This window comes from Trematosphaeria pertusa, assembly GCF_010094035.1.
Source record: "Trematosphaeria pertusa strain CBS 122368 unplaced genomic scaffold BU26scaffold_4, whole genome shotgun sequence".
NCBI classification, from domain to species: Eukaryota; Fungi; Ascomycota; class Dothideomycetes; order Pleosporales; family Trematosphaeriaceae; genus Trematosphaeria; species Trematosphaeria pertusa.
Genome location: NW_022987215.1, coordinates 940325 through 959256, shown reverse-complemented (window position 1 = coordinate 959256; position 18932 = coordinate 940325). Strand labels below are relative to the sequence as shown.

At 52.9% G+C, this 18932-nt stretch overlaps 7 protein-coding genes across 7 annotated transcripts; 4 read left to right on the top strand and 3 right to left on the bottom strand.

The window, feature by feature from the left end:
• Positions 1–1870: 1870 nt before the first annotated feature.
• On the bottom strand, positions 1871–4498 carry BU26DRAFT_538833 (dihydroxyacetone kinase). The gene is made up of 4 exons (XM_033831475.1): positions 4280–4498; positions 3608–4188; positions 3361–3554; positions 1871–3311 (listed from the first exon to the last, which is right to left on the bottom strand). The coding sequence occupies exons 2-4, from the start codon at positions 4077–4079 to the stop codon at positions 2196–2198; spliced, it is 1782 nt and encodes a 593-aa protein (XP_033686980.1). The 5' UTR covers positions 4080–4188; positions 4280–4498; the 3' UTR covers positions 1871–2195.
• Positions 4499–4816: 318 nt separating this feature from the next.
• BU26DRAFT_516692 (chitin synthase export chaperone) lies at positions 4817–6420 on the bottom strand. Its single transcript, XM_033828388.1, has 3 exons — positions 5960–6420; positions 5338–5909; positions 4817–5283 (listed from the first exon to the last, which is right to left on the bottom strand). Exons 1-3 carry the CDS (start codon positions 6192–6194, stop codon positions 5095–5097), a joined length of 996 nt encoding a protein of 331 aa, XP_033686979.1. The 5' UTR covers positions 6195–6420; the 3' UTR covers positions 4817–5094.
• Positions 6421–8997: 2577 nt separating this feature from the next.
• Positions 8998–9749, top strand: BU26DRAFT_561755 (uncharacterized protein; the record flags this gene model as incomplete). Its single annotated transcript, XM_033832950.1, has 3 exons — positions 8998–9181; positions 9288–9463; positions 9525–9749. 3 exons carry the CDS (start codon positions 8998–9000, stop codon positions 9747–9749), a joined length of 585 nt encoding a protein of 194 aa, XP_033686978.1.
• A 212-nt stretch (positions 9750–9961) lies between these two features.
• BU26DRAFT_561754 (uncharacterized protein) lies at positions 9962–10644 on the bottom strand (the record flags this gene model as incomplete). The annotated part of the gene is made up of 2 exons (XM_033832949.1): positions 9962–10503; positions 10554–10644. 2 exons carry the CDS (start codon positions 10642–10644, stop codon positions 9962–9964), a joined length of 633 nt encoding a protein of 210 aa, XP_033686977.1.
• Positions 10645–13409: 2765 nt separating this feature from the next.
• BU26DRAFT_516689 (Translin) lies at positions 13410–14651 on the top strand. The gene is made up of 7 exons (XM_033828387.1): positions 13410–13518; positions 13568–13604; positions 13650–13703; positions 13753–13886; positions 13940–14048; positions 14097–14182; positions 14234–14651. Exons 1-7 carry the CDS (start codon positions 13435–13437, stop codon positions 14453–14455), a joined length of 726 nt encoding a protein of 241 aa, XP_033686976.1. The 5' UTR covers positions 13410–13434; the 3' UTR covers positions 14456–14651.
• Positions 14652–14667: 16 nt separating this feature from the next.
• Positions 14668–15864, top strand: BU26DRAFT_479387 (uncharacterized protein). The gene is made up of 2 exons (XM_033825666.1): positions 14668–15214; positions 15284–15864. The coding sequence occupies exons 1-2, from the start codon at positions 14876–14878 to the stop codon at positions 15686–15688; spliced, it is 744 nt and encodes a 247-aa protein (XP_033686975.1). The 5' UTR covers positions 14668–14875; the 3' UTR covers positions 15689–15864.
• A 272-nt stretch (positions 15865–16136) lies between these two features.
• On the top strand, positions 16137–18581 carry BU26DRAFT_479384 (uncharacterized protein). Its single transcript, XM_033825665.1, has 5 exons — positions 16137–16822; positions 16880–17758; positions 17808–17973; positions 18028–18144; positions 18191–18581. The coding sequence occupies exons 1-5, from the start codon at positions 16304–16306 to the stop codon at positions 18298–18300; spliced, it is 1791 nt and encodes a 596-aa protein (XP_033686974.1). The 5' UTR covers positions 16137–16303; the 3' UTR covers positions 18301–18581.
• The last annotated feature ends 351 nt before the right edge of the window (positions 18582–18932 follow it).

Genomic DNA, 18932 nt, shown 5'->3' with positions numbered 1-18932 from the left:
ACGGTACCGACGGCGCGGAGCATCCCTTTTAGAGTCCATATACGTCTAGAATCGACTGTTGTTCATTGGCTCGAAGAAAGGAAGCCAGCAACATGTCTCCTTCGTAGGCTCGTTTTGAAAGCCTTGGTCCCTGCCAAATGCACTGAAGGTTGTTCGCACCCTTCGGTCTTTCATGTCGAGGTACCCGACAGCTTCTCGCACAGCGGTTCTAAGAGCCGGCCGACATGAATTGCCAGCTTTTTTCCCTCTTTAGTTTGGGACTATCACGGCACCACTCATGAATGATATTGTACGACAATTTGGAGTAAGATCACCTGAATATCCCAGACCTTGGCTTAAATTTCGGGTGGGTTTGGAACCAGGAGCTCAACATAACGGGTGAATTTTTTCAGCTTTCGGCACCAAGACGAGCGCACCATGCTGCCGAAAGAGATCTTACTTTAGTCGGTCGACAGCTTTATGAAAAGATTGAGGTTTGTGAGACTGCTCATTGGCTGTGGTGGATCATATATCTGGCGCTCTTGAGACAGCATCGGTGAGTGCGTATTCCCATTGATTACATAGCGCAGTAGCGCTCCCGCTTCCGGAACTCTCCTTCCATATCGTGAAGAGCTTCATTTTTTTTTGGTTTAGTATGTCGTAATCCGAGGACGTATAGGTTGGGACTAGCAGCCTTCTAGTCGAAGCACGACTCGCTTATGGACAGTTGGTGCGAAGTCTTTTGGATAAGAGCCGGAAAGGAGCAGGGCACTTTTGGTTACCCATTTGTTTTGAGCTTCTCCATTGGTATCTTCACCGGCGACCTTTGATCCAGCGGTCCGACGAAAAAGTCATGCTATTTTCTACAAGCATTTCCATGTGACCGCACTATTTAACCTTTGGGAAACTGCAGTTACAGCATGTGTGCCTCATTCATTAAGTTTGGTCGGTGCCATCGGCTGGAATAAAGAAGGGAATGCCACTGATCGAGGCGAAAGACCCGTCGCTTGTAGTCTCATCCAGCCGACCACACGCTTAGATAGTACTTAATACGCTTTTAAAACGGCTAGTCTCATAGGAAACTATACCCCCAGTTTCTCAAAGTCTCCATGAACCGTCACGCGCAGTCTTTCACCCACGTCTCCCTTCTCTTCGCCATGCCGCAGTCAAATTCGCGCTTTGGAACTACACGTCCTCCATGATACCAGTACTCCATAATTTTTCTTCTTCTCCCAGCGCGAAGGACAAGCGACGCAATGTGATTGCTTCCAGTATTTCAGCTCCAGCTTCCGCATGAATCTCTCCTGTGGACATTTAAAGTTGTTGACTCCACCCTCGTGCCTACGGAAGACATAGTCAGGAGCGTTGTGATATTTGGAAGGACTATCGAGAAAGGACCGCATGGCCGAATTTGCGTTTCTTTTTTGGGGGCCAGCCCATGCAATAGCTCTGCTCCATTTTCTGGTCCTCTGGGAGGTGACTCGAAAAGAGGCCCTCCCATTGGCTGCTCCATATTCAGATTTTTCGAACTCTGCGCATGGTAAGTGCGTTTTAGAAGCGCAAGAGAGCCTTTTATCAAAAAGTCCAATTCTGATATTGACTTCCAACAGCGGCGAGTCGAACGAGGCATTCATATCGTACATCGTTCCATTTTGCAACCCGAGTCCACATTGCAAGATTCTCTCTTTTCTTTTTTTCCGGTAGCCTCTTCCAGAAGACCCATGACATTCAGCTGCCATTGGTATTAGTTATTGTCCAAAAGGCCGGTCACATGACCTTCCCGTCTCATCCTTTGTGGCGCCCCGAAGTCTCCAGCATAGGCATTGGGGCATGCATGTTTTAGTGACTTGATTGTACCGTATAGTTGTAGCGAGAGCGGACTGGAGAGCGCGAGAGGATAGGGGTTTATATAGACGGGACGTATAGATGTCACGTGATTTAGTTGAAGGCTTGGAACCCAAAAGTACTGCGTGCGGTCGCCGCCTGACCGAAATGGAATGGAGAAAAGCCGACATCCTGGTTGGAAAAAGCTTTAGATGGGGAGTACGAGTATAGGAGCGGTGGAAAGCCTTATACCAAAAATACGGAGAGAGACGTGTCAACCCAGAGCTGATGACTACAATGAAGAAGAATAGACCCTTCGAAACGCGCAACTGAACAGTGTTACTTACATCAAACATATCCAACCAAAAGAACGCGATAGTAACACAGATCAACTACCCCTTAAACCCCTCAAGCAGTCCATTCAACCACACGCCCGCCGCATACGCCCCCGGATCCGGAATCCTACTTCTCTCCTCGCCCATCTCATCGCCCACATATGTCGCCCTCCCAAACTTCGGCTTCATCTCGCTCGTCTTATCCGCCTTCTCCTGCGCCACCTGCACGCTCTTCGCCAGATCCTTGTTTTCCTTCAAAGTACCTATGAAGGGGATGAGGACATCCATCACGGTGCGGTCTCCCTCTCGTGCCGAAGTATAGCTCTTCAGATTCTCGAGTGCGTGGGCCGCGGCCTCAGAGACGGTAGAGATGTCCAGAGGCTTGGAGGATTTAATAGTGAGGTCGTGGAGGGCGTTCGTGAAGGCTGTGACGAGAATGGATAGAATCGCGCCGAGGGATCCTCCTACGTCCTCGACGTTCTCGCCTATGCTTTCCAGGAGGGCGAGCAGCGGAGGCGGGTTCGGCCCCACAGAATCCAAATTCCCCAGAATAGCTTTGCACACACCAGCCACGGCTTCGCCGCAGTCCCCATCGCCCATTTGGAGGTCGAATTGCGTAATTTTAGGCTCCGCCTCCAGGCCTGCATTGCAAGCTTTGCGTAGCGCGGGAATAAGGGATGCAGGTGTATCGGGGCCACGATGAGAAGAGTCGTTGTCTTCAGCTGTGGCGTTGGCCTTTCGGCGTCGACTTTCCATTTCTTGTGAGTGATCCACGGGCCGATATCCGTTCTTCGGCCATCCGGGAGCATTGGTCGGGGCGTCCAGGAGCTCGATGATCTCCTCATCCTTCAATTCCATTGACCGCGCCATGCCACTCATATTGCCCAGCGTGATCGAGAACCCCTGGCCGTTCAGCGAGGTCTCCAGGATGCCCGCGTAGACGCGGGAAGGTACGATGTTATAGTCGCTCTTGAGGATAGTAAGCGTGACGTTGACGAGGGCTTCGAATTCGAGGCCGGAAAGGCCACCGAAGTTGTTGACGAGCATGACGACGTTGTCGTTGGGGTTGAATTCGACGAAGGCGCGGTCGGAGTCTTTCGGGTCGAGCAGGTATCTCAGCATTTCCTTGACGATGTCATCCGCAGAGGGCATGGGAGATATTGTTCGGAGGCCCTAGGCGGTCAGTGAGTTTCTTGGAGTCCATAGAGGGGAGCTGGCTCACGGGCTCATTGTGGATACCCATCCCCAGGACGCAGGCATCTTCCGGTACCTGCTCGAAGGCTTCTCGGCCCGGTACATGGCAGTGATCGAGACTCGTGCCAATCGTAACAAGCTCGGAATTACCCAATTCGCCAATCTTCCTGCATCTCTCGAAAGGCCAGCCCTTCTGGGATGCAGCACCGATGAGTTTGATGACTATAGAAGCAAGAGTTAGCATTTCTTTCGACATGTCTGATGGGGAGGCATACCTAGCAGATTTCCAGCTAATCCTCTCCTCCCCACCTTTTCACTCTTCTCCCTCCCTAATGCTGCATCCTCCGCCATACACACAACATCCACCTTATATCCAAGCGCCTGTCCCTTTTCTCTCGCCAGTCCGAAATGAAGCATATCTCCCGTGTAGTTCGTTATGCACAGTATTATCCCTTCATCACTCGGTACGTTCCTTATCCCCGCCATAATCTGCTTAGTGCTTGGAGAAGCAAAAATATCACCGCAAACAGCTGCTGAAAGCATACCATCGCCGACAAATCCCGACCACGCAGGCTCGTGGCCAGACCCTCCTCCAGATATGATAGTTACTTGATTCGGTGGGTGTGCAGTGTTGTAGACTACGCGGTTCGTTGTGTCGAGGCCCATGTGTTTATTACGCGTCACAAGAGAGTTAAGCATGTGGACTACAACTCCCTCGGGGCTGGAGAAGAAGTGTTTTCGAGACATGATGGGCGATTACGAGTGAAGCGTGCGTTTGATGCGGCTGTGGGGTCGGTTCAAACTGCCTGGAGCTCCTCGCTCGATAGCATAAAGCGAGTTTTTATACTGTAAGTATCTGCAAGGAGTCAATGGCATTATTCAATAGCTCGCGCGATCAAGCTATTAAGTATTCCAAACGTCGAAGAGTAAAGGGAAGGATCACCTACCAGACAGTTTGAAATCAAGTCCAAAACATAAGTTCGGAATAGTAGAACTTTGATATGCCGAAACAGCGAGAAAGGCTAAGTCTGCGGTTCATCTGAGCGGAGATGGGCCGTTATATAAAGCTCCCCGCGGCGCCCCGCCTTGATCAACACCCCGCCATTTTGAGGGGTGCAGCTCGCGTTCAACCAGACAACGTAACCGGCGGAAGATGGGCCGTCGTGACATATTGCACACGAGGCGTTCCGAGATACTGGATGCGGCAACGCTGCTGGATCTCAAATGTTCACGATGGTTGCACCGGCTTGCCTCAAATAGGCAATCCCGGTAACCTTGGGGTTGGTGTGAAAGCTCGCATCGGCGCCGACACCGAAAAACATGGGCTCGTCACGAGGCATCATAAGTCCATCAGTATCCGTTCGTATGATGCGCCCGTTGGCCCTTCGTGGCGAGCGCTTATTTAATATAGTTTCGCTGAATTCGTCCGACTGCTCCGCTTGACGATCCCTAAGAATATTACCTCTGAGTTAGCAAAAGCATGCCTCTGATGTCGAAATGATAGATATTACTACATATAAGCTATTGGGGTCGCCATGTGCCAAGTACCTTTTCCGCGAATTGCTCCTCAGTGACATCCTGCCCTCCAGGGCTACGCCCCGTTCGTGAAAGGCTTTTAACCAAAAGCGATGCTGAACCCATACACGTCGATTATGCGTCCCGTGCTGCAACTCCCACGCGCCGAAACTCCATGCCATGCAAGCGCATCAGTATAAACAAAAAGTGGTATTCTGGAAAGCAGAAAATCCGAACGAAGCGCATGTTAGTGTCCGACTGCGGAGTAGTGCGAAGTGCGGGTATACGGCTGAGTGTACACCGACGGGGCGTATTCGGACTCGTTATAGATGGTGCCGCGCTTGTCTTCTTCCGGAATAAGTTCCTTGACCTCCCAGTTGTGCGCCTTGACGCCGACGGAGAATTCGAGGTCTTCGCGAGTAATGGAGTCCCAGTACTATTTCAAACTGTTAGCAGGGTACTTAAAGAGACCATGAGTGGTAGGACGAACCTTGTAGACCATCATGACGGCCAGTAGATTGCAGATGGTCGCAAAGAAGAGACCGTCCAGGTAGTGCTGCACGTTGTTGCAGATGGTGTCGCTGAAGACGTATAGGATTACCTGGCCAATGACGAAGAAGAAGACGCCGAAGGCAATATCGCCCATCGGCCAGCGGTCCTCCAGTGTTCCCACGACGAGCAGGATCTGGCTGCAGGTGTAAACGAAGAGGCAAATTGCGTTCACAATGTATGTAACGACGAATATGCCGATCGGGTTCTCGGGGCTCAAGCCGGCCCAGCCCTTGAATGTGAGGAGTGAGACGGCGCCGCCAATGATGAACATGCCTAGCGAGCAGAGTCGCAGGAGCCACACTGAAAGCGTTGTTCCATCTTCGTACAGCTGGAAGCCGACAAAGCCGTTGATCAGCAGGGAGGTGCAGAGTGCAGACGTCAGGCCGTTTTGCGCTGCAGCGAAGTACGGGTATGATGCGGAGCCGGGGGCAGCGACGCCGGCGTCGAGGACGAGCGAAACGACGGTGAGGACGAGGTAAATGTAGAAGAAGGATGTGATCTCTTTGCGACCTGTTCGGCAATTAGCGCCGCTCCTCCATCTTCGGGTCAACTCAACGAACCGACAGCGGTGAATTTGGAGCGCACGTGGATGATCATAACAACAGTCATGATCAGGGCGAGAATGTGCATGAAGTCGTTCGCGGCCTGGAAGATGAGTGTGTTTGCCAGCTCAATGGTCCGCGAGTAACATGACGCCTGTATGCCGGCGCCGTCGTTGATCTCCTGGTGACCCACAAGGGCGCACAATGGTATCGCCGTCTTCTGGCATATTGTAGTGAAGTCGCCGAAGCCCATCTTGTCGCTCGGTGGACAGTGACGGATGGAGAGACAGTCTGTATGGGGCCGAAAACAAGACGCTCAGCGTGGGCTGAGGCGTGCGGTGGCGGTGGAGTTCCCCAGTCGTGATGGGTGAGCGAGCGCGGGTAACGAGTGAATGTATAAGAATACAGCAGCGACGGAAGGCGTGGGCGGGGTGGGTCGGAGTGATGTCTGGTTGTCAGGGAGTGAATGTTGTTTCAGGAGCGACGGTCCGCGCCAAGGAAGGCACAGGCCAGCTGTAGGTCCGCTTCCATCTCGTGTCCGATCGTATTCGACCTCTAAGCCTTCATCCATTTCCATATCCGTCTATCGCTACTACGTCCGCATCGCGTCTACTCGTCGCAGTCTCCCAGAGGGCTCTCTGATCGGATTTCTTCATCCTGGAAGCATCTCACATTGGTAGCCGAGGACGAAGTGTGGATCCTCGCAGTTACATCTCTTCGCAGTAACTCTCGAAGAAACAAGGGCCCTCTCACGTTCATTGCGGCCCAATGTGCTCACATTTAGTGGTATCTAGGGGAAACACCTGCATCATCTCACCGCTCTCGTCGGTCTCGAGGCCGACATCTGGATGAGACGTTTCACGAGAACAGGCAGAATACACCAATCACATACCCCCTGACAAGCGCGTATCAACACTGTGGTACCGCGAAAAAGTCCACTGATCTCCGGAGTTTCTTTCGTTGGAGGGCGTAACTCTGCAAACAGCTCATCGATTAGCTTGGAACCCCGTGTCTTCGATCGTCCACCCCAGATATTCTGCGCCGGCGAAGGGAGCAACGGCAAGTTGTCTCCCAAGCCAGCCGGATCGTTCATAGCGAGCCGTCCTTTGTACAAACTGACGGGACTTAGAGTATTCGATCCACTTTCCGACTAGTGTACGAACCGACAAGTGCTGTGCCGCTCTATTTCGCTTCTCTCGTGCTTCAATATTCCTATAAATACAAACTTACCTCCCCTTCGCGCTCCTTCCGTTACCAGCAAATATGGGATTCATACATTCAGAAGACAACCAAGGCCACGCGTCAATCGTTCCTTTGATGGCGTCCGGTCAACCTGAATTCCCCCCAAGCCAGATCTTCGACGGCATTCGCACGCTAGTGAAAGGCATCATTCACTGGCCTCAAGACGATCGTGTTTTCATATACAGTATTTCAAATCCTCCCATATGCCTGGAGTACTGCCTTTGATACCGTTGTTACTGACGCTGTGTAGACGCGCTGTCTACCTGGCTGTACGCCATGCATCAACAGAAGCGCTTTGGTCCGGAGTATAAGGTACGTACTTCGTGATCCATCTATCTGCATGCCTTTGGCGCAGGAAAGTTGTGTCTAAACGCCTTGAAGTGGTTTCATGACGTTCTCAAATCTAACCGCTACCTTCGCAGCTGATGTCTAGTACGGGCAACATCGTGTTCCGCCTCATTCATAACTCCGAAGGGAAACACTATGTTGTGCTTGTTGATCCGTATACCGACGATATCGAGAAAGTTCTACTGAAGGGCGATGAAACAAAGGTTCAGGAGGAGGTATAGGACGCCTTCCGGAGGACCGTGGAGAAGAAGTATCGGGAGGCTTTTCCCAAAGCTACGGTTACCGACTATACTACTAGCTAATGCGAGCGAGCTGTACAAAGACAATTCTGACGATCCTCTTCCCCGTCTTTCCTTTCTCGTCAATTCTAAACTCCTGGCGCACATCTCGGTCCCTGGGAAGACTTTCGAGTCACTCCGCTTGCTACTTGTTTTCCCTTGGCGCCTCTTTTGTCTTGTTCCAAACCACTCGCCTCCAGCCTACTTGACTGGATGCATCAAGCACTGCTGTTTGCTTACATGATTTGTCCAAGCAATCCCCTGTTCACAAATGCCTTATTTGGGCATAAAAGGCCACATCCTTTGCGATGCTCAATGTATCCGTTTACCATTCCTCATACCAGTCAAGCAGATAGCCACCGTGTCCGAAATGCAGAAGATAACTGCCGACGATCACCCGCACTATCTTCGTCTCATGACGCTACTCAAGGAAGCCTCCGAGCCCGACGATATGAATAACGACCTCCACGCTCGTAAGTCGGAATTTCTTCTCAGGCAATGCATCTAACCTCAAGCAGGCAACATAGCAGTCCTCCTCGACGTCTGTATTCCGCGCAGCAAAATCTCTAGACTCAAGAAACTCGACTCAGACAAACTCGTCCTCGTTACTTGTCGTGAAACAGATATGAGCGGTTGGTTCATGGCCCTTGGAGAGTGGGACGACGGGAATTTTCACGTATTAGTCAAGGGCGAGACAGTGCAGAGCCGAGCTGGGGTGTTGGAAGGTCTCTTCAAACGGGTGGAGTGGTTGCTTTGGAAGAGTATACCGTATGCGGGAGAGGGTATCCAGTGAAGTGGTGGATGAGTGCTCACGTTATCAGCATGGTTGGCGGGGAAGAAGGGAAGACGCATGTATGTCGATAGCGCGCTGGTTTTCCATTTTAAAGATGCCCTGGGCTGTCATGTAAAGAATAGCGGCGGATGGACCGTATTACCGAGCCTCTACTTCCCTCTTGCACTTTGCCGCGATGTCCCAAACAGCCACATGGTCGCCTCTCTCCTTCCAATCACTGACCCTCGATCCTTTCTTCTGGCATCCCAACCCGGACAACATCAACATGAAGTCACCGTTCTCGTCTAACATTCAACGCACATACCCAGTGCATTCATACACTATTATTGCCGCTACACATCCATATCGATCAAATATCACCCCCGAATAAAACCCGTAGTCACGCATCACCCAAGATGAGCACTCCACGCACCCCATCGCCGTCGCTATCCCAGCATCCCTCCGCGCAGCCAAGCGACGACGACGCGAAAACGGTCACCTCAGAGCCCGATGCAACATACGACGTCTTGCAGGAAAGACTGCACAACTGGCTCAACATACCGTCGTCGCTCAGCGATACAGAGACCAACCAGCTCGTCAGTGCGTAATATCCTCCGTCCACCCTTTGACATCCCCGGCCGCGAGGCATCACCATGCGCGTCACTCGGCATCTCAAACAAGCGCACAGCAAGCTAACATACCGTAGACAACATAACCTTCCTCATCCGCCACTGGCAGCGCCTGCACGCCTCCGCGCCAACAGCCGGGTTCAACATCGCAGGCATCCCCGACTCGGAAGTCTGCGTCGTGCTCGGCGGCGAGGAAGGGCGCTACAGGATGTCTGTTTACGTGGGAGAGCACCAGGTGCTAGTTGGCAAATTGGTTTGCACATCGGCGTCTTCGAGGGGTGGCGCTGTGATGCTAATATGCCGTGTGCGGTTAGGTGTTTGATAGGGTGCGCGCGATGGCTGGGCTAAGCGAAAGGGTTGAGCAGATGGTAATGTGGTGTATGAAGGGGCCCATTGTGGGGATTGAGGAGAAGGTTGAGATCGCGGTGGCGGTGGCGAGAGGGAAGACGATTGTGGGTGGAGAGAACGGGGGATCGGACACGCCGGAGCCGCGGGGGTCGTTGGCATCTAAGGATGAAAGGCTGGATAAGAAGAGCTGAGCGGGACTGAGGGGAGTGGATGAGGGAGGGTTGAGGAGCGCGAAGGTTCATTCTTTTGGTGTTTGGTGGATGATCAGAATGCACCTGTTTGGATAGGGGGACAGCTTTTGGCTCATTGACAACTAGATAGCGATGTTGAGTAGTACATTCAGTAAGGACCGTAACCCTGAATCCCCGTCTCGTGCGAACCTCCACCTCTCGCACTCCATAGCCTACTCGTCCTCATTCTGCTCCACCTTGTCTTCTTCATCATCCGCCCGCTCAACCAACTCCCTCACCACCTCCACCAACATCCTCAACGCCTTCTCCATATGCCCCTCCTCTTTCTCCGACACAAACTCCGCCTTCGCGACAATGTACTCGCCCACCACCAACTGCGGCTCGACACCCATATTGCGCACATCGCCCACAGTTGGCCCGGTCACCCTTATCAACCGGATGTCGACGCTCTCATGGTGTTCCGGATCATTGGGGTTGAAGTCCGACGGGAAGGAGCGCCTTTTGTCGGTGGCCCAGGAACTGGTGCTTAACTTGTGGCTGTGGGAGATTGAAGGGGCGCGGGGTGCAGCGGAGCTTTCTGTGGTGACGCTTGATGAGCTCCAACTTCCCGAGGTTAGGCTTGGGGTTGAGAGCGAGGATGGGTCGGGGTTGGAGGGTGGTGACGGGGTGCTGGGGGGAGGCCCGTAGATGTGCTGCTCCGGGTTCTTTTGCGACAAGATGAAGATCTTGTTGTGCAGGAGCGTGAGGAGGTTGTCTAATTGGAGTTAGAGGGCTTGTAATTGAGGAGGGTAGATGGGGACTTACCGATGAAGGCTTCCTTTTCAGCATCTTCCAGACTGGGGAGAGGAGGAGAAGCTAGGAGGTCTTCAAGGTGCTGTCTGAGAAGGTCAGACATGCTGATGCGATGCGATGCGATGCGATGCGATACGATGCAATGCAATGCGAGCTAAGTGGTGTCGGCCTCCTTGGAGAACACGCTCGTCTTATATACTACTTGAGTGACAATTGTGCGTCATGTGCTTTGCGCTGGCGCAAAGATTGCTACGAGCAGCGGATCAATTGCCTGTTTCCCGCTGATTCCCGTCGATCAAAGGGCCTTCTGGAGCAACCTGCAGTGTCACGCGAGCTCGGTCTAAAGTCAGAACCGCGTCCCAGCATATTTGCTGGGTGTGAGTGGAGTCAAGGTCGTTTGGGTGCCTGATTGTCAATGTACTCACCCGCCTGGAAAGCTCGACACCCCAGTCGCATGATTTCCATTGAAGCAGCAAACAATCTCAACTTTCTCTGCACTTCGATTTCGTAACGCACCTCTAGAAGGCCCCCAGCTGACTATGTCGGATCCTCTGAGAGCCCGCGCCGCCTAGCTTGTAGGAGCGCTTCCCGCCCCATTAGCCAACGACGAGAAGGACAAGTTTATCAGTAAGTGACCAATATGATTATGAAGTGGTAGTACTCACCGTAAATTAGATGATGTATACACTCTCCTCCGCAACAAGCGCTACGTCGACGACCTCCAGGCGGCGGAGCTCTACGCAATCGCAAGCGCCCCTCCGCTCGACAGCAGCAAGGAAGGGGAAAGCAGCTCGTCCAACTCTCAAAGCGGCGGCGAACAAGAAAGGAACAACAGTTCCTCTTCCAGCTCCGATTCCTTCCCCGTTAGATTTGACCCTGACAACTCGACACACTGCCCGTGGATCGAGATGCGTGTCGAGTGGATTCACTGGAAGAGCGAGGGGCCTCCACAGGAGGGCGAGATGGGTTGGAACGCAGTGTTCGAGCTGGGACAGTATGCGATATCGGGGTTTGACGGGGATGAGCATGGGAGGGACAAGGCTTATCAGCTGATGAGGGAGGCCGTGGCTGAGCGTGTGCAGGAGTGGGAGACTTGGACGAAGCAGGAAGAGGAAAACAAAATGGAAATGGAAATGGAGCGGGAAGAGAGTGGTGCTGGAGGCGAGGAGATGACGGGGTGAGGGTGAGGATGGGGACTACGGATGGGCGGGCGCCTGAAAGAAGCATCCAAGGTGGAAGGGCAAGTGTAGTGGAGGCACCCCTTCAGTCGCTGTGATTGACGAGGAAGCCCCATAGGTAGACGCATGGTACATTCATTCCCTGATCAGGTTGGGCGTGACAGCTCGCATAAATAGCGGCTCGACAGGATAGTCGGGAGCCACCTAATGAGTATATTCTAGGCGTATCGTTTGGTTATGGATAGGGAGACGTGAAGCGCTTCGGCAGCTGTTGCGTCCCTGAAAAGTCCACGTTCGTGCTGTAGCCACAAAGCCCACTCCAGCGGTCTGCATATGAACCGGAATCGCTTCCTCAATCGAGAGATGTCCGAGAAGAGAATGACGAAAACATGATCCGCGGGCCTACCGCAGGTAGGCTCCACTTCCGCCCGGAGGGCGGGCGGCTGGAGCCTCAACGTATGGGCGGGGAGGGAGTATACTGACAGAGCTGCCAGAGGTAGGAGGGACGCGGGGCGGGCGGGCTTAAATGACAGGGGCGACAACCGCTGTTCGATAATAGGGAACGTATTGACTGTGTTTGATCCTCTGGAGAGCTCCAGGCTGCGTATTGTGGTGGCTTTTGTGTGGCTACGTCTGGCTCGCCGATGGTGCTCTGTGAGGCCTTACTCAGCAGTGCTTGGCAGCAACCGTGCACCGTCACGTGCTCGCTTAGCACTAGCGGACTTGGCGCCCTCTGGCTATTTAAGCCCGCCCGCCCCGCGTCCCTCCTACCTCTGGCAGCTCTGTCAGTATACTCCCTCCCCGCCCATACGTTGAGGCTCCTAGCTTTTAGGGGCCTCAAGGAGCCTCAACGTATGGGTTATTGCATCGACGTCTGCTAACATCAGTCAGCTTTGCCTTTTGGCTTAGATCAAGTGTAGTATCTGTTCTTTTCAGGTGAGCTCTCCCCCTCCTTCAGACGCGCTTTTCGCAGTTACTGACAGCTGTCGCAGTTTAATCTCTGAAACGTTCCTACGGGAACATATCAAGATTATTCCTATTTTTGAACCCGGGCCTCCTCTCACTGGGCTTGCTCATAGTTGAGGCCACAGTGTCGCCGGTAAGCAAGCCACCTCTTCGTCACATAACTTGTTAGCTAATAGCACTTAGGTATTGCACTACCTCCGGCTGACGCGAACTTTATTCTTTTTCATTGAGCTGTCTGGCGCTGCTGGACACTTGAGGAAGAAGCTGACTGTGTTGTCTTTGCAAGTTGTAGGTAGCGGGGCTGTTGGGATTTTGAACTTGTGTGCGCTCGCTTCGCACCTTTGCATACCTCCACATTCAGGTTGGCGGACACCGACTGAGCTGGATTGTGGGCAAGCGGCGGGAGCGTCTTTGGCTGCATGAGCTCTGTATAGCAAGCTCCCTTCATCTGACCACTTTGTGATATCGCTGTTGTCGCCTTCGTATGAATCGCTGTTACGTCATAGTGTTTGCGCTGCGAGACAACAAATGCGCAAAAACAGTGCCAACAACGTTGAAAAGTGCTGTAAATAAGAGGGGTATTATCGAGGTACATTGACGTGCACTCCTACTGCTCGCGCTCAATTCCTGTCGTGCGGGCGAATTTGAATTTTGCTGCGGTGTCCCGATCGCAAACAAACATTTGCCTCACCGTCTACCAGCAACTTCTCACTCTCCACAACACCATCGCAGCAAATCCTCTAACTATCATGGCAGGGCAAACTGGGATGGTCGATCCGGCCATCTTCCAAGGCCTTCAAGCTCGCGTGGACGAGGATACCGCGCTTCGTGACGTGAGACTCCCGCAGCACCACACGTGATACCGCACTGACGACGCGACAGGAGCTGCGCGACCTCGTCCAGGCGCTCGAGAAGAACAGTATGCTCTTCATTGCTGTCACAGAATAGCATTAACGCCTCCTAGACCGCAATATCTCGTTTGTGCTGTCCAGAGCCCATTCAACACCAGTCGCCGATCGTACGTCTCGCGCCTCAACAAGCAAACACCTCACTCACTTCAACCACAGTTGCCGGCGTCCTGCAATCAGCCGAAGAGCCTATCCAGGATGCGGTTAAGACCGTGTCCAATCTCTCGGAGACGGCGTCGAAGCAGTCGTACTACAAGTTCAACAATATGTGGTCGCGCCAGATGCAGGATGTGGTGTGTTCCAAGACACGCCTGATTCAACGGCAACAGCACTCATTACATCACAGGTATACGGGATTCTGCTATGGGCATGGCTCGGCGGAAAGGACCTCGACGGTGGCGAAGCCAAGTGCGGGCGGCTGTTGACTATCGAAGAGGTCGGCGAGGTTCTCAAGGGTATGTCTGCGTCCCATCATCATCAAGGGCACTGCTGACATTCCGAAGTCCCAGTCAATCTCAAGGACAGAGACGCGTTCCACCTGACGATCGAAGAGTACCTCATTGCGCTGACCACTCTTTGCGAGGACCTGGTAAGCTCACACGGCCAGTCATCCCCATTCCCGGTCCTGACATGTCTGCAGACTCGTCTCGCGCGCAATGCCGTCACGCTCGGCGACTACGAACGTCCGTTGCTCATCAATCAATTCGTCAAGGACGTCCATGCCGGCTTCCAGATCCTCAATTTGAAGAACGACATATTGCGCAGGAAAAGCGATGGTCTCAAATATAGGGTCAAGGACGTGGAGGACGTTGTCTACGATCTGTCGCTGAGGAATTTGCTGCCGAAGAAGGAGCAGAAGTAAGGGCAATAGAGGGCGATACAGCACCGTGCCGTCTGTGTGTGGCGTATGGGTGTGGCGCACATTCAAGCTTGAATTCGCTGAAAAGCATCGGGAACCTTAGCCCACGGAAAACCAAGGCAGGTAGCAATAGTCGTAGACTAGCTATGAGCGACAGTATGCTCATACGAGAATCGGAAAAGCCCTTCGGCAATCATTGACAAAATCTCGCGAGCCGCACCGCCACAGGTCTCAAGTTGCACGGACGTCGAAACTTTCCGACTCGCGACGTTGACGCGATCCTACGACAAAACTGTAACGCCAAATAGGTCCGCTCCGCTCCGCATGTCAAGTCCTTAGAAGAGATTGTCTTCTTCCCATCACCCGCTCGATTCTCCACGCAATTGTCAGCCGACTGCTCGCGCCCAACTTCCGCCTTCCAAAATGGCCACCATCATTAACCCTCAAGCCAAACCACGCCCTCCAGCAACCCCGATTGACCTCCTTAACAATGACACTGCACGGCTATACACACATATCCACCCTATGCTCGTGCTCTCACTCTACGCCTACAAATTCCGCTCGATCGTCGAGGATCCCGTCCCAGCGCTCACCAGCACCCTGATACCGCTCTCAATACTACAGATCGTATACGTGGCGATATGTCTACCTCCCACCGGCGGAAGTGGAAGTGCGGCTGCACAATTAGAGAAGCGGAAGCCGGGCGAGAAGAAAAAGCCAGCGCCAGGGAAGTTGGAGAGCGGGGTTAATGGGAAGATAATTGTACGTCCGCTTGCAGAAGCCATTGGGTCGCATTAAAATCTATCGGATCAGAGCTAACATCTACAACAGCCCGCCTTCCTCTCCCTCGTCCTCTCCGTCCTCGCTGCGACACCACTCCTCACCGCAACCCTCGTCCTCTTTGGCGCGCCCGTCACAACGCACCACCCGCACACGTTCCTCTGCGCCGCGCATATCTCGCTGCTCGCTACATTACCGCTCGTATACGTACATGGTGTGGATGGAGAAACATGGAGGGAGATTGTGGCACTACTGCTGCCCATTGATGAGGTCTATGGAGGCATGATTGGCACCGTGTTTGGTGCGTGGTTGGGCGCAGTGCCGATACCGCTAGATTGGGATCGCGAATGGCAGAAATGGCCTGTTACTATTGTCACTGGGGCTTACATTGGGTACGCGGTTGGGAAATTAGTCGGTGGGACGCTGTTGAAGGGGAGGAAGATTATGTTTGAGTAAGTCGCTGTGCATATAAGACGGCTACTACATGTCATGTAGGAATAGCGTTGGAGCACCATGGTCATGTAGGAGCTCGTGAAGTCCCGTCCGCAGTTTCGTACCTTGCGGTAAAATACGTTTACCTGGCAGGTCTTCCCGAGGTCGGGAGAATGCGTGCCTGTCATTGTTGAAGCTCTTTTGATGTAATGGGATATGCCGACTCGCTCAGCCGAGGCAGCATCACATCCGATGTCAAACACGAATCTCCAAGCTACGTCCGAGATTTAAGCTCGCATGGCTTGCATCTTATGATGTAGCTCGTTTTTCTTCGTACGCATTCGAGAAGCTTGGCTGTTATTCACGGCTTTGGAGTTCGGGTAACGGAGCTATTCCGCAGACTAGCGGGGCCCCGCCATGTGCTCTTGAGAGCTCGGAACCTATCCCCGATTCCGAGCTTTATACCTGTCCAGACATATATAGACTCTTCGCATCTCCGTTCTGGTTTCTCCTTGGTGTTTTCTTGCAATTTGTAACAATATCTTTCCCATTCCCTTTCGCTTACACTTTCTGTTCAGATACCCCGGGGTTCCGAGCACTTAGACATTTTGTTCCATCGGATGCCCCTAACATTACAACATGGCTAAAAAGACAGAAGTTCTGATAGTTGGTTCCGGCTCCGCCGGCATCTTTGCTGGGACGTGGCTGGCCCGCTACGGGATTCCCTTCACGATGCTGGAGCGACGCCCCGGCCCCATGGAGATCGGACAAGCAGACGGTGTCCAGTGTCGAACCGTCGAGATATACGAATCATTCGGCCTTTCAGAAGAGCTATTGCGGGAGTCCTATCACATCCTCGAGGTCTGCTTCTGGGGCGATGATGGCAAGGGGAGGATCGTAAGACAGAGCAGGGTAATAGATACGGAGAAGGGGCTCAGCCATATGCCGCATGTTATACTGAATCAGGCGCGGATGAATGGGTTGATGTTGGGTGCTATGGAGAAGCTTAGTGGCGGGAGGCAGAAGATTGATTATGGGTATGAGGTCAAGAGTTTGGAGGTGGATGAGGGGAAGATTGGGGATCCGGACGCGTATTGCTGTAAAGTTTTCGCGGAGAAGGACGGGAAGGAGGAGGTATTTCTGGCAAAGTATGTGTTGGTGAGTTTTCCCTTCCCAAGAAAGCACCAGACGAAAGACAGGCACCGACTTGTCTAGGGCTGCGACGGCGCGCACAGCACAGTCCGCAGATCTTTAGGATATACCATGATCGGCGACACTACAGATACTGTCTGGGGCGTCATGGACATCTACCCGCTCACTAACTTCCCTGACATTCGCCGGAAATGCACAATGCACTCTTCTTCCGGCAACCTGCTCATCATCCCACGCGAAGGCGGCTCGCTTGTCCGCTTCTATATCCAGCTACCGCCTGGCTCGCACCCAAAGGACGTCAAGCTCGAAGACTTACAGAATACTGCAAAGAAGATCTTTGCACCGTACGATATGGAATTTGCGGGCACATTCTGGTGGTCTGCATACAGCATTGGACAAAGATTGGCAGATCAATTCCACAAGGGGCACAGAGTCTTCCTAACGGGTGATGCGTGCCATACGCATTCGCCAAAAGCCGGACAAGGCATGAATGTATCGCTGCAGGACGGATACAATCTGGGCTGGAAACTCTCATCCATCCTCCGCGGCATCGCTTCACCCTCCCTCCTGCGCACATACGTTCTCGAGCGCTCCAAGACAGCAGCAGATCTCATTGCCTTCGACCGCGATTTCGCCCGCAAGTTCAGCCAGAAAGAAGAAAGGCCTGGCGAGTTCGCGGAGCATTTCATCAAGAGTGGGCGGTATATGGCGGGCTTTACCGCGAGATACGATGACTCGGAGTTGACGGATGCGAAAGGGAGTAGGCAAGAGCTTGCTAGCGGATGCACAGTTGGGATGAGGTTTCCAAGTGCGCAAGTTATCCGGTTCTGCGACTGCAAAGCGATGCAGCTACAGCGTGTTCTGCAGAGCAATGGGCGGTGGAGGATTGTTATATTCGCTGGTGATATCGTGATACCGAGCCGTAAGAGCAGATTGGAGAAGGTAAGAGATTCAATGTCGAGACTGAGAAGGAACGCTGATAGGATGTTAGTTGGCAAACTTCCTCGAACCGCTTGTCCGGAGATTCACGCCACCGTCGGAAGATATCGATAGCCTGATCGAGCCAATAGTCGTGCTGAGGAGTAAGTTCTTGGAGACGCAGCAGGAGCAGATACCTGGGTACTTCTGGCCTGTGACGGGGAAGTGGAGGATGAGGGGTGAGTTCAATACTCCGCTCGTCGCGCAGATTTATGATATGCTGATGATGCTAGATCTTCACAAAGTCTACGTCGACGACGAACATTACAACTCTGGACACGGCCACGCGTATGAGAAATACGGCGTAGATTCTGAAGCGGGTGCAGTTGTTGTCGTGCGGCCCGATCAATGTAAGACTACCCCGCGGAAAGTGGGACTGCGGCTGACAAGTAGCAGATGTTTCCAAAGTCACAACGCTAGATGACTTCGATGGGATCGCGGGCATTTTCAAGGGATGCTTGGTTGAGCGAGGAGAGTTGGTCACTGGTCAGAGTGCTAGGCTCTGAAGTGGAGTTGAGAAATCTGGCGTCCGAATAGAAACCCATGTGAGGAACCCTTCAGACCGCTTTGGATAGCCCCACACGTGATCGTCTCCTCTTCCTGTTCGTTACTCAAGTATATAAGGCCGCCTCTTGCTCTCTCTGCACTACTACTCCACTGCATTCAGGTCACTGTCCATTCTAAAACGCATGGTTATGGCATTCCATGGACTGAGTATCTGTCGACCAGAATCAATACCTCTGGGTGGATATGTGGGATCCTGCTTCCTCTCCAAAATGCACCTCACTACGTCTCATGGGAGGTTCTCCGTCTTCTGCAGAAACAATACCGCGACTTCGAAATGCGACTCCTATTACTTCCATGGGTTTGCTCTTCCAGAAGCACTGCAGGTACGCATACACGTTCGGGAGCGAAGCATTCTTGTCGTCGCCGCGGATGAAAATTTTAAGCATCGATATCGAATGCGGCCCTTCGGCTTCGTTTGGACCGGAGCCACAGAGCGACGCAAAATACAGGACAAACTCTTCATGCGGGTTCTCTATTAGAGCCGTCCATGCGAACTAAAATAAGGACAAAAGGGAAATCATGGGAACGCGCGAGCTTGGCCTAAAACCTAGGCCCCGAATACCTCATGGGA

Bases quoted from the DNA above. Each gene is read 5' to 3' on its own strand.
- BU26DRAFT_538833 (XM_033831475.1), bottom strand. From the start codon at position 4,079: ATGTCTCGAAAACACTTCTTCTCCAGCCCCGAGGGAGTTGTAGTCCAC. The intron at 3,555-3,607 runs GTATGCCTCCCC...TTGCTTCTATAG, and splicing joins ATTAGCTGGAAATCTGCTAG to TCATCAAACTCATCGGTGCT. The intron at 3,312-3,360 runs GTGAGCCAGCTC...CTGACCGCCTAG, and splicing joins TGGGTATCCACAATGAGCCC to GGCCTCCGAACAATATCTCC.
- BU26DRAFT_479387 (XM_033825666.1), top strand. From the start codon at position 14,876: ATGGCCACCATCATTAACCCTCAAGCCAAACCACGCCCTCCAGCAACC. The intron at 15,215-15,283 runs GTACGTCCGCTT...CATCTACAACAG, and splicing joins GGGTTAATGGGAAGATAATT to CCCGCCTTCCTCTCCCTCGT.
- BU26DRAFT_516689 (XM_033828387.1), top strand. From the start codon at position 13,435: ATGGCAGGGCAAACTGGGATGGTCGATCCGGCCATCTTCCAAGGCCTT. The intron at 13,605-13,649 runs GTATGCTCTTCA...AACGCCTCCTAG, and splicing joins CCAGGCGCTCGAGAAGAACA to ACCGCAATATCTCGTTTGTG. The intron at 13,704-13,752 runs GTACGTCTCGCG...CTTCAACCACAG, and splicing joins TTCAACACCAGTCGCCGATC to TTGCCGGCGTCCTGCAATCA.
- BU26DRAFT_479384 (XM_033825665.1), top strand. From the start codon at position 16,304: ATGGCTAAAAAGACAGAAGTTCTGATAGTTGGTTCCGGCTCCGCCGGC. The intron at 16,823-16,879 runs GTGAGTTTTCCC...CGACTTGTCTAG, and splicing joins TTCTGGCAAAGTATGTGTTG to GGCTGCGACGGCGCGCACAG. The intron at 17,759-17,807 runs GTAAGAGATTCA...ATAGGATGTTAG, and splicing joins GTAAGAGCAGATTGGAGAAG to TTGGCAAACTTCCTCGAACC.
- BU26DRAFT_516692 (XM_033828388.1), bottom strand. From the start codon at position 6,194: ATGGGCTTCGGCGACTTCACTACAATATGCCAGAAGACGGCGATACCA. The intron at 5,910-5,959 runs GTTCGTTGAGTT...ATTGCCGAACAG, and splicing joins CTCCAAATTCACCGCTGTCG to GTCGCAAAGAGATCACATCC. The intron at 5,284-5,337 runs GTTCGTCCTACC...AGTTTGAAATAG, and splicing joins CCGTCATGATGGTCTACAAG to TACTGGGACTCCATTACTCG.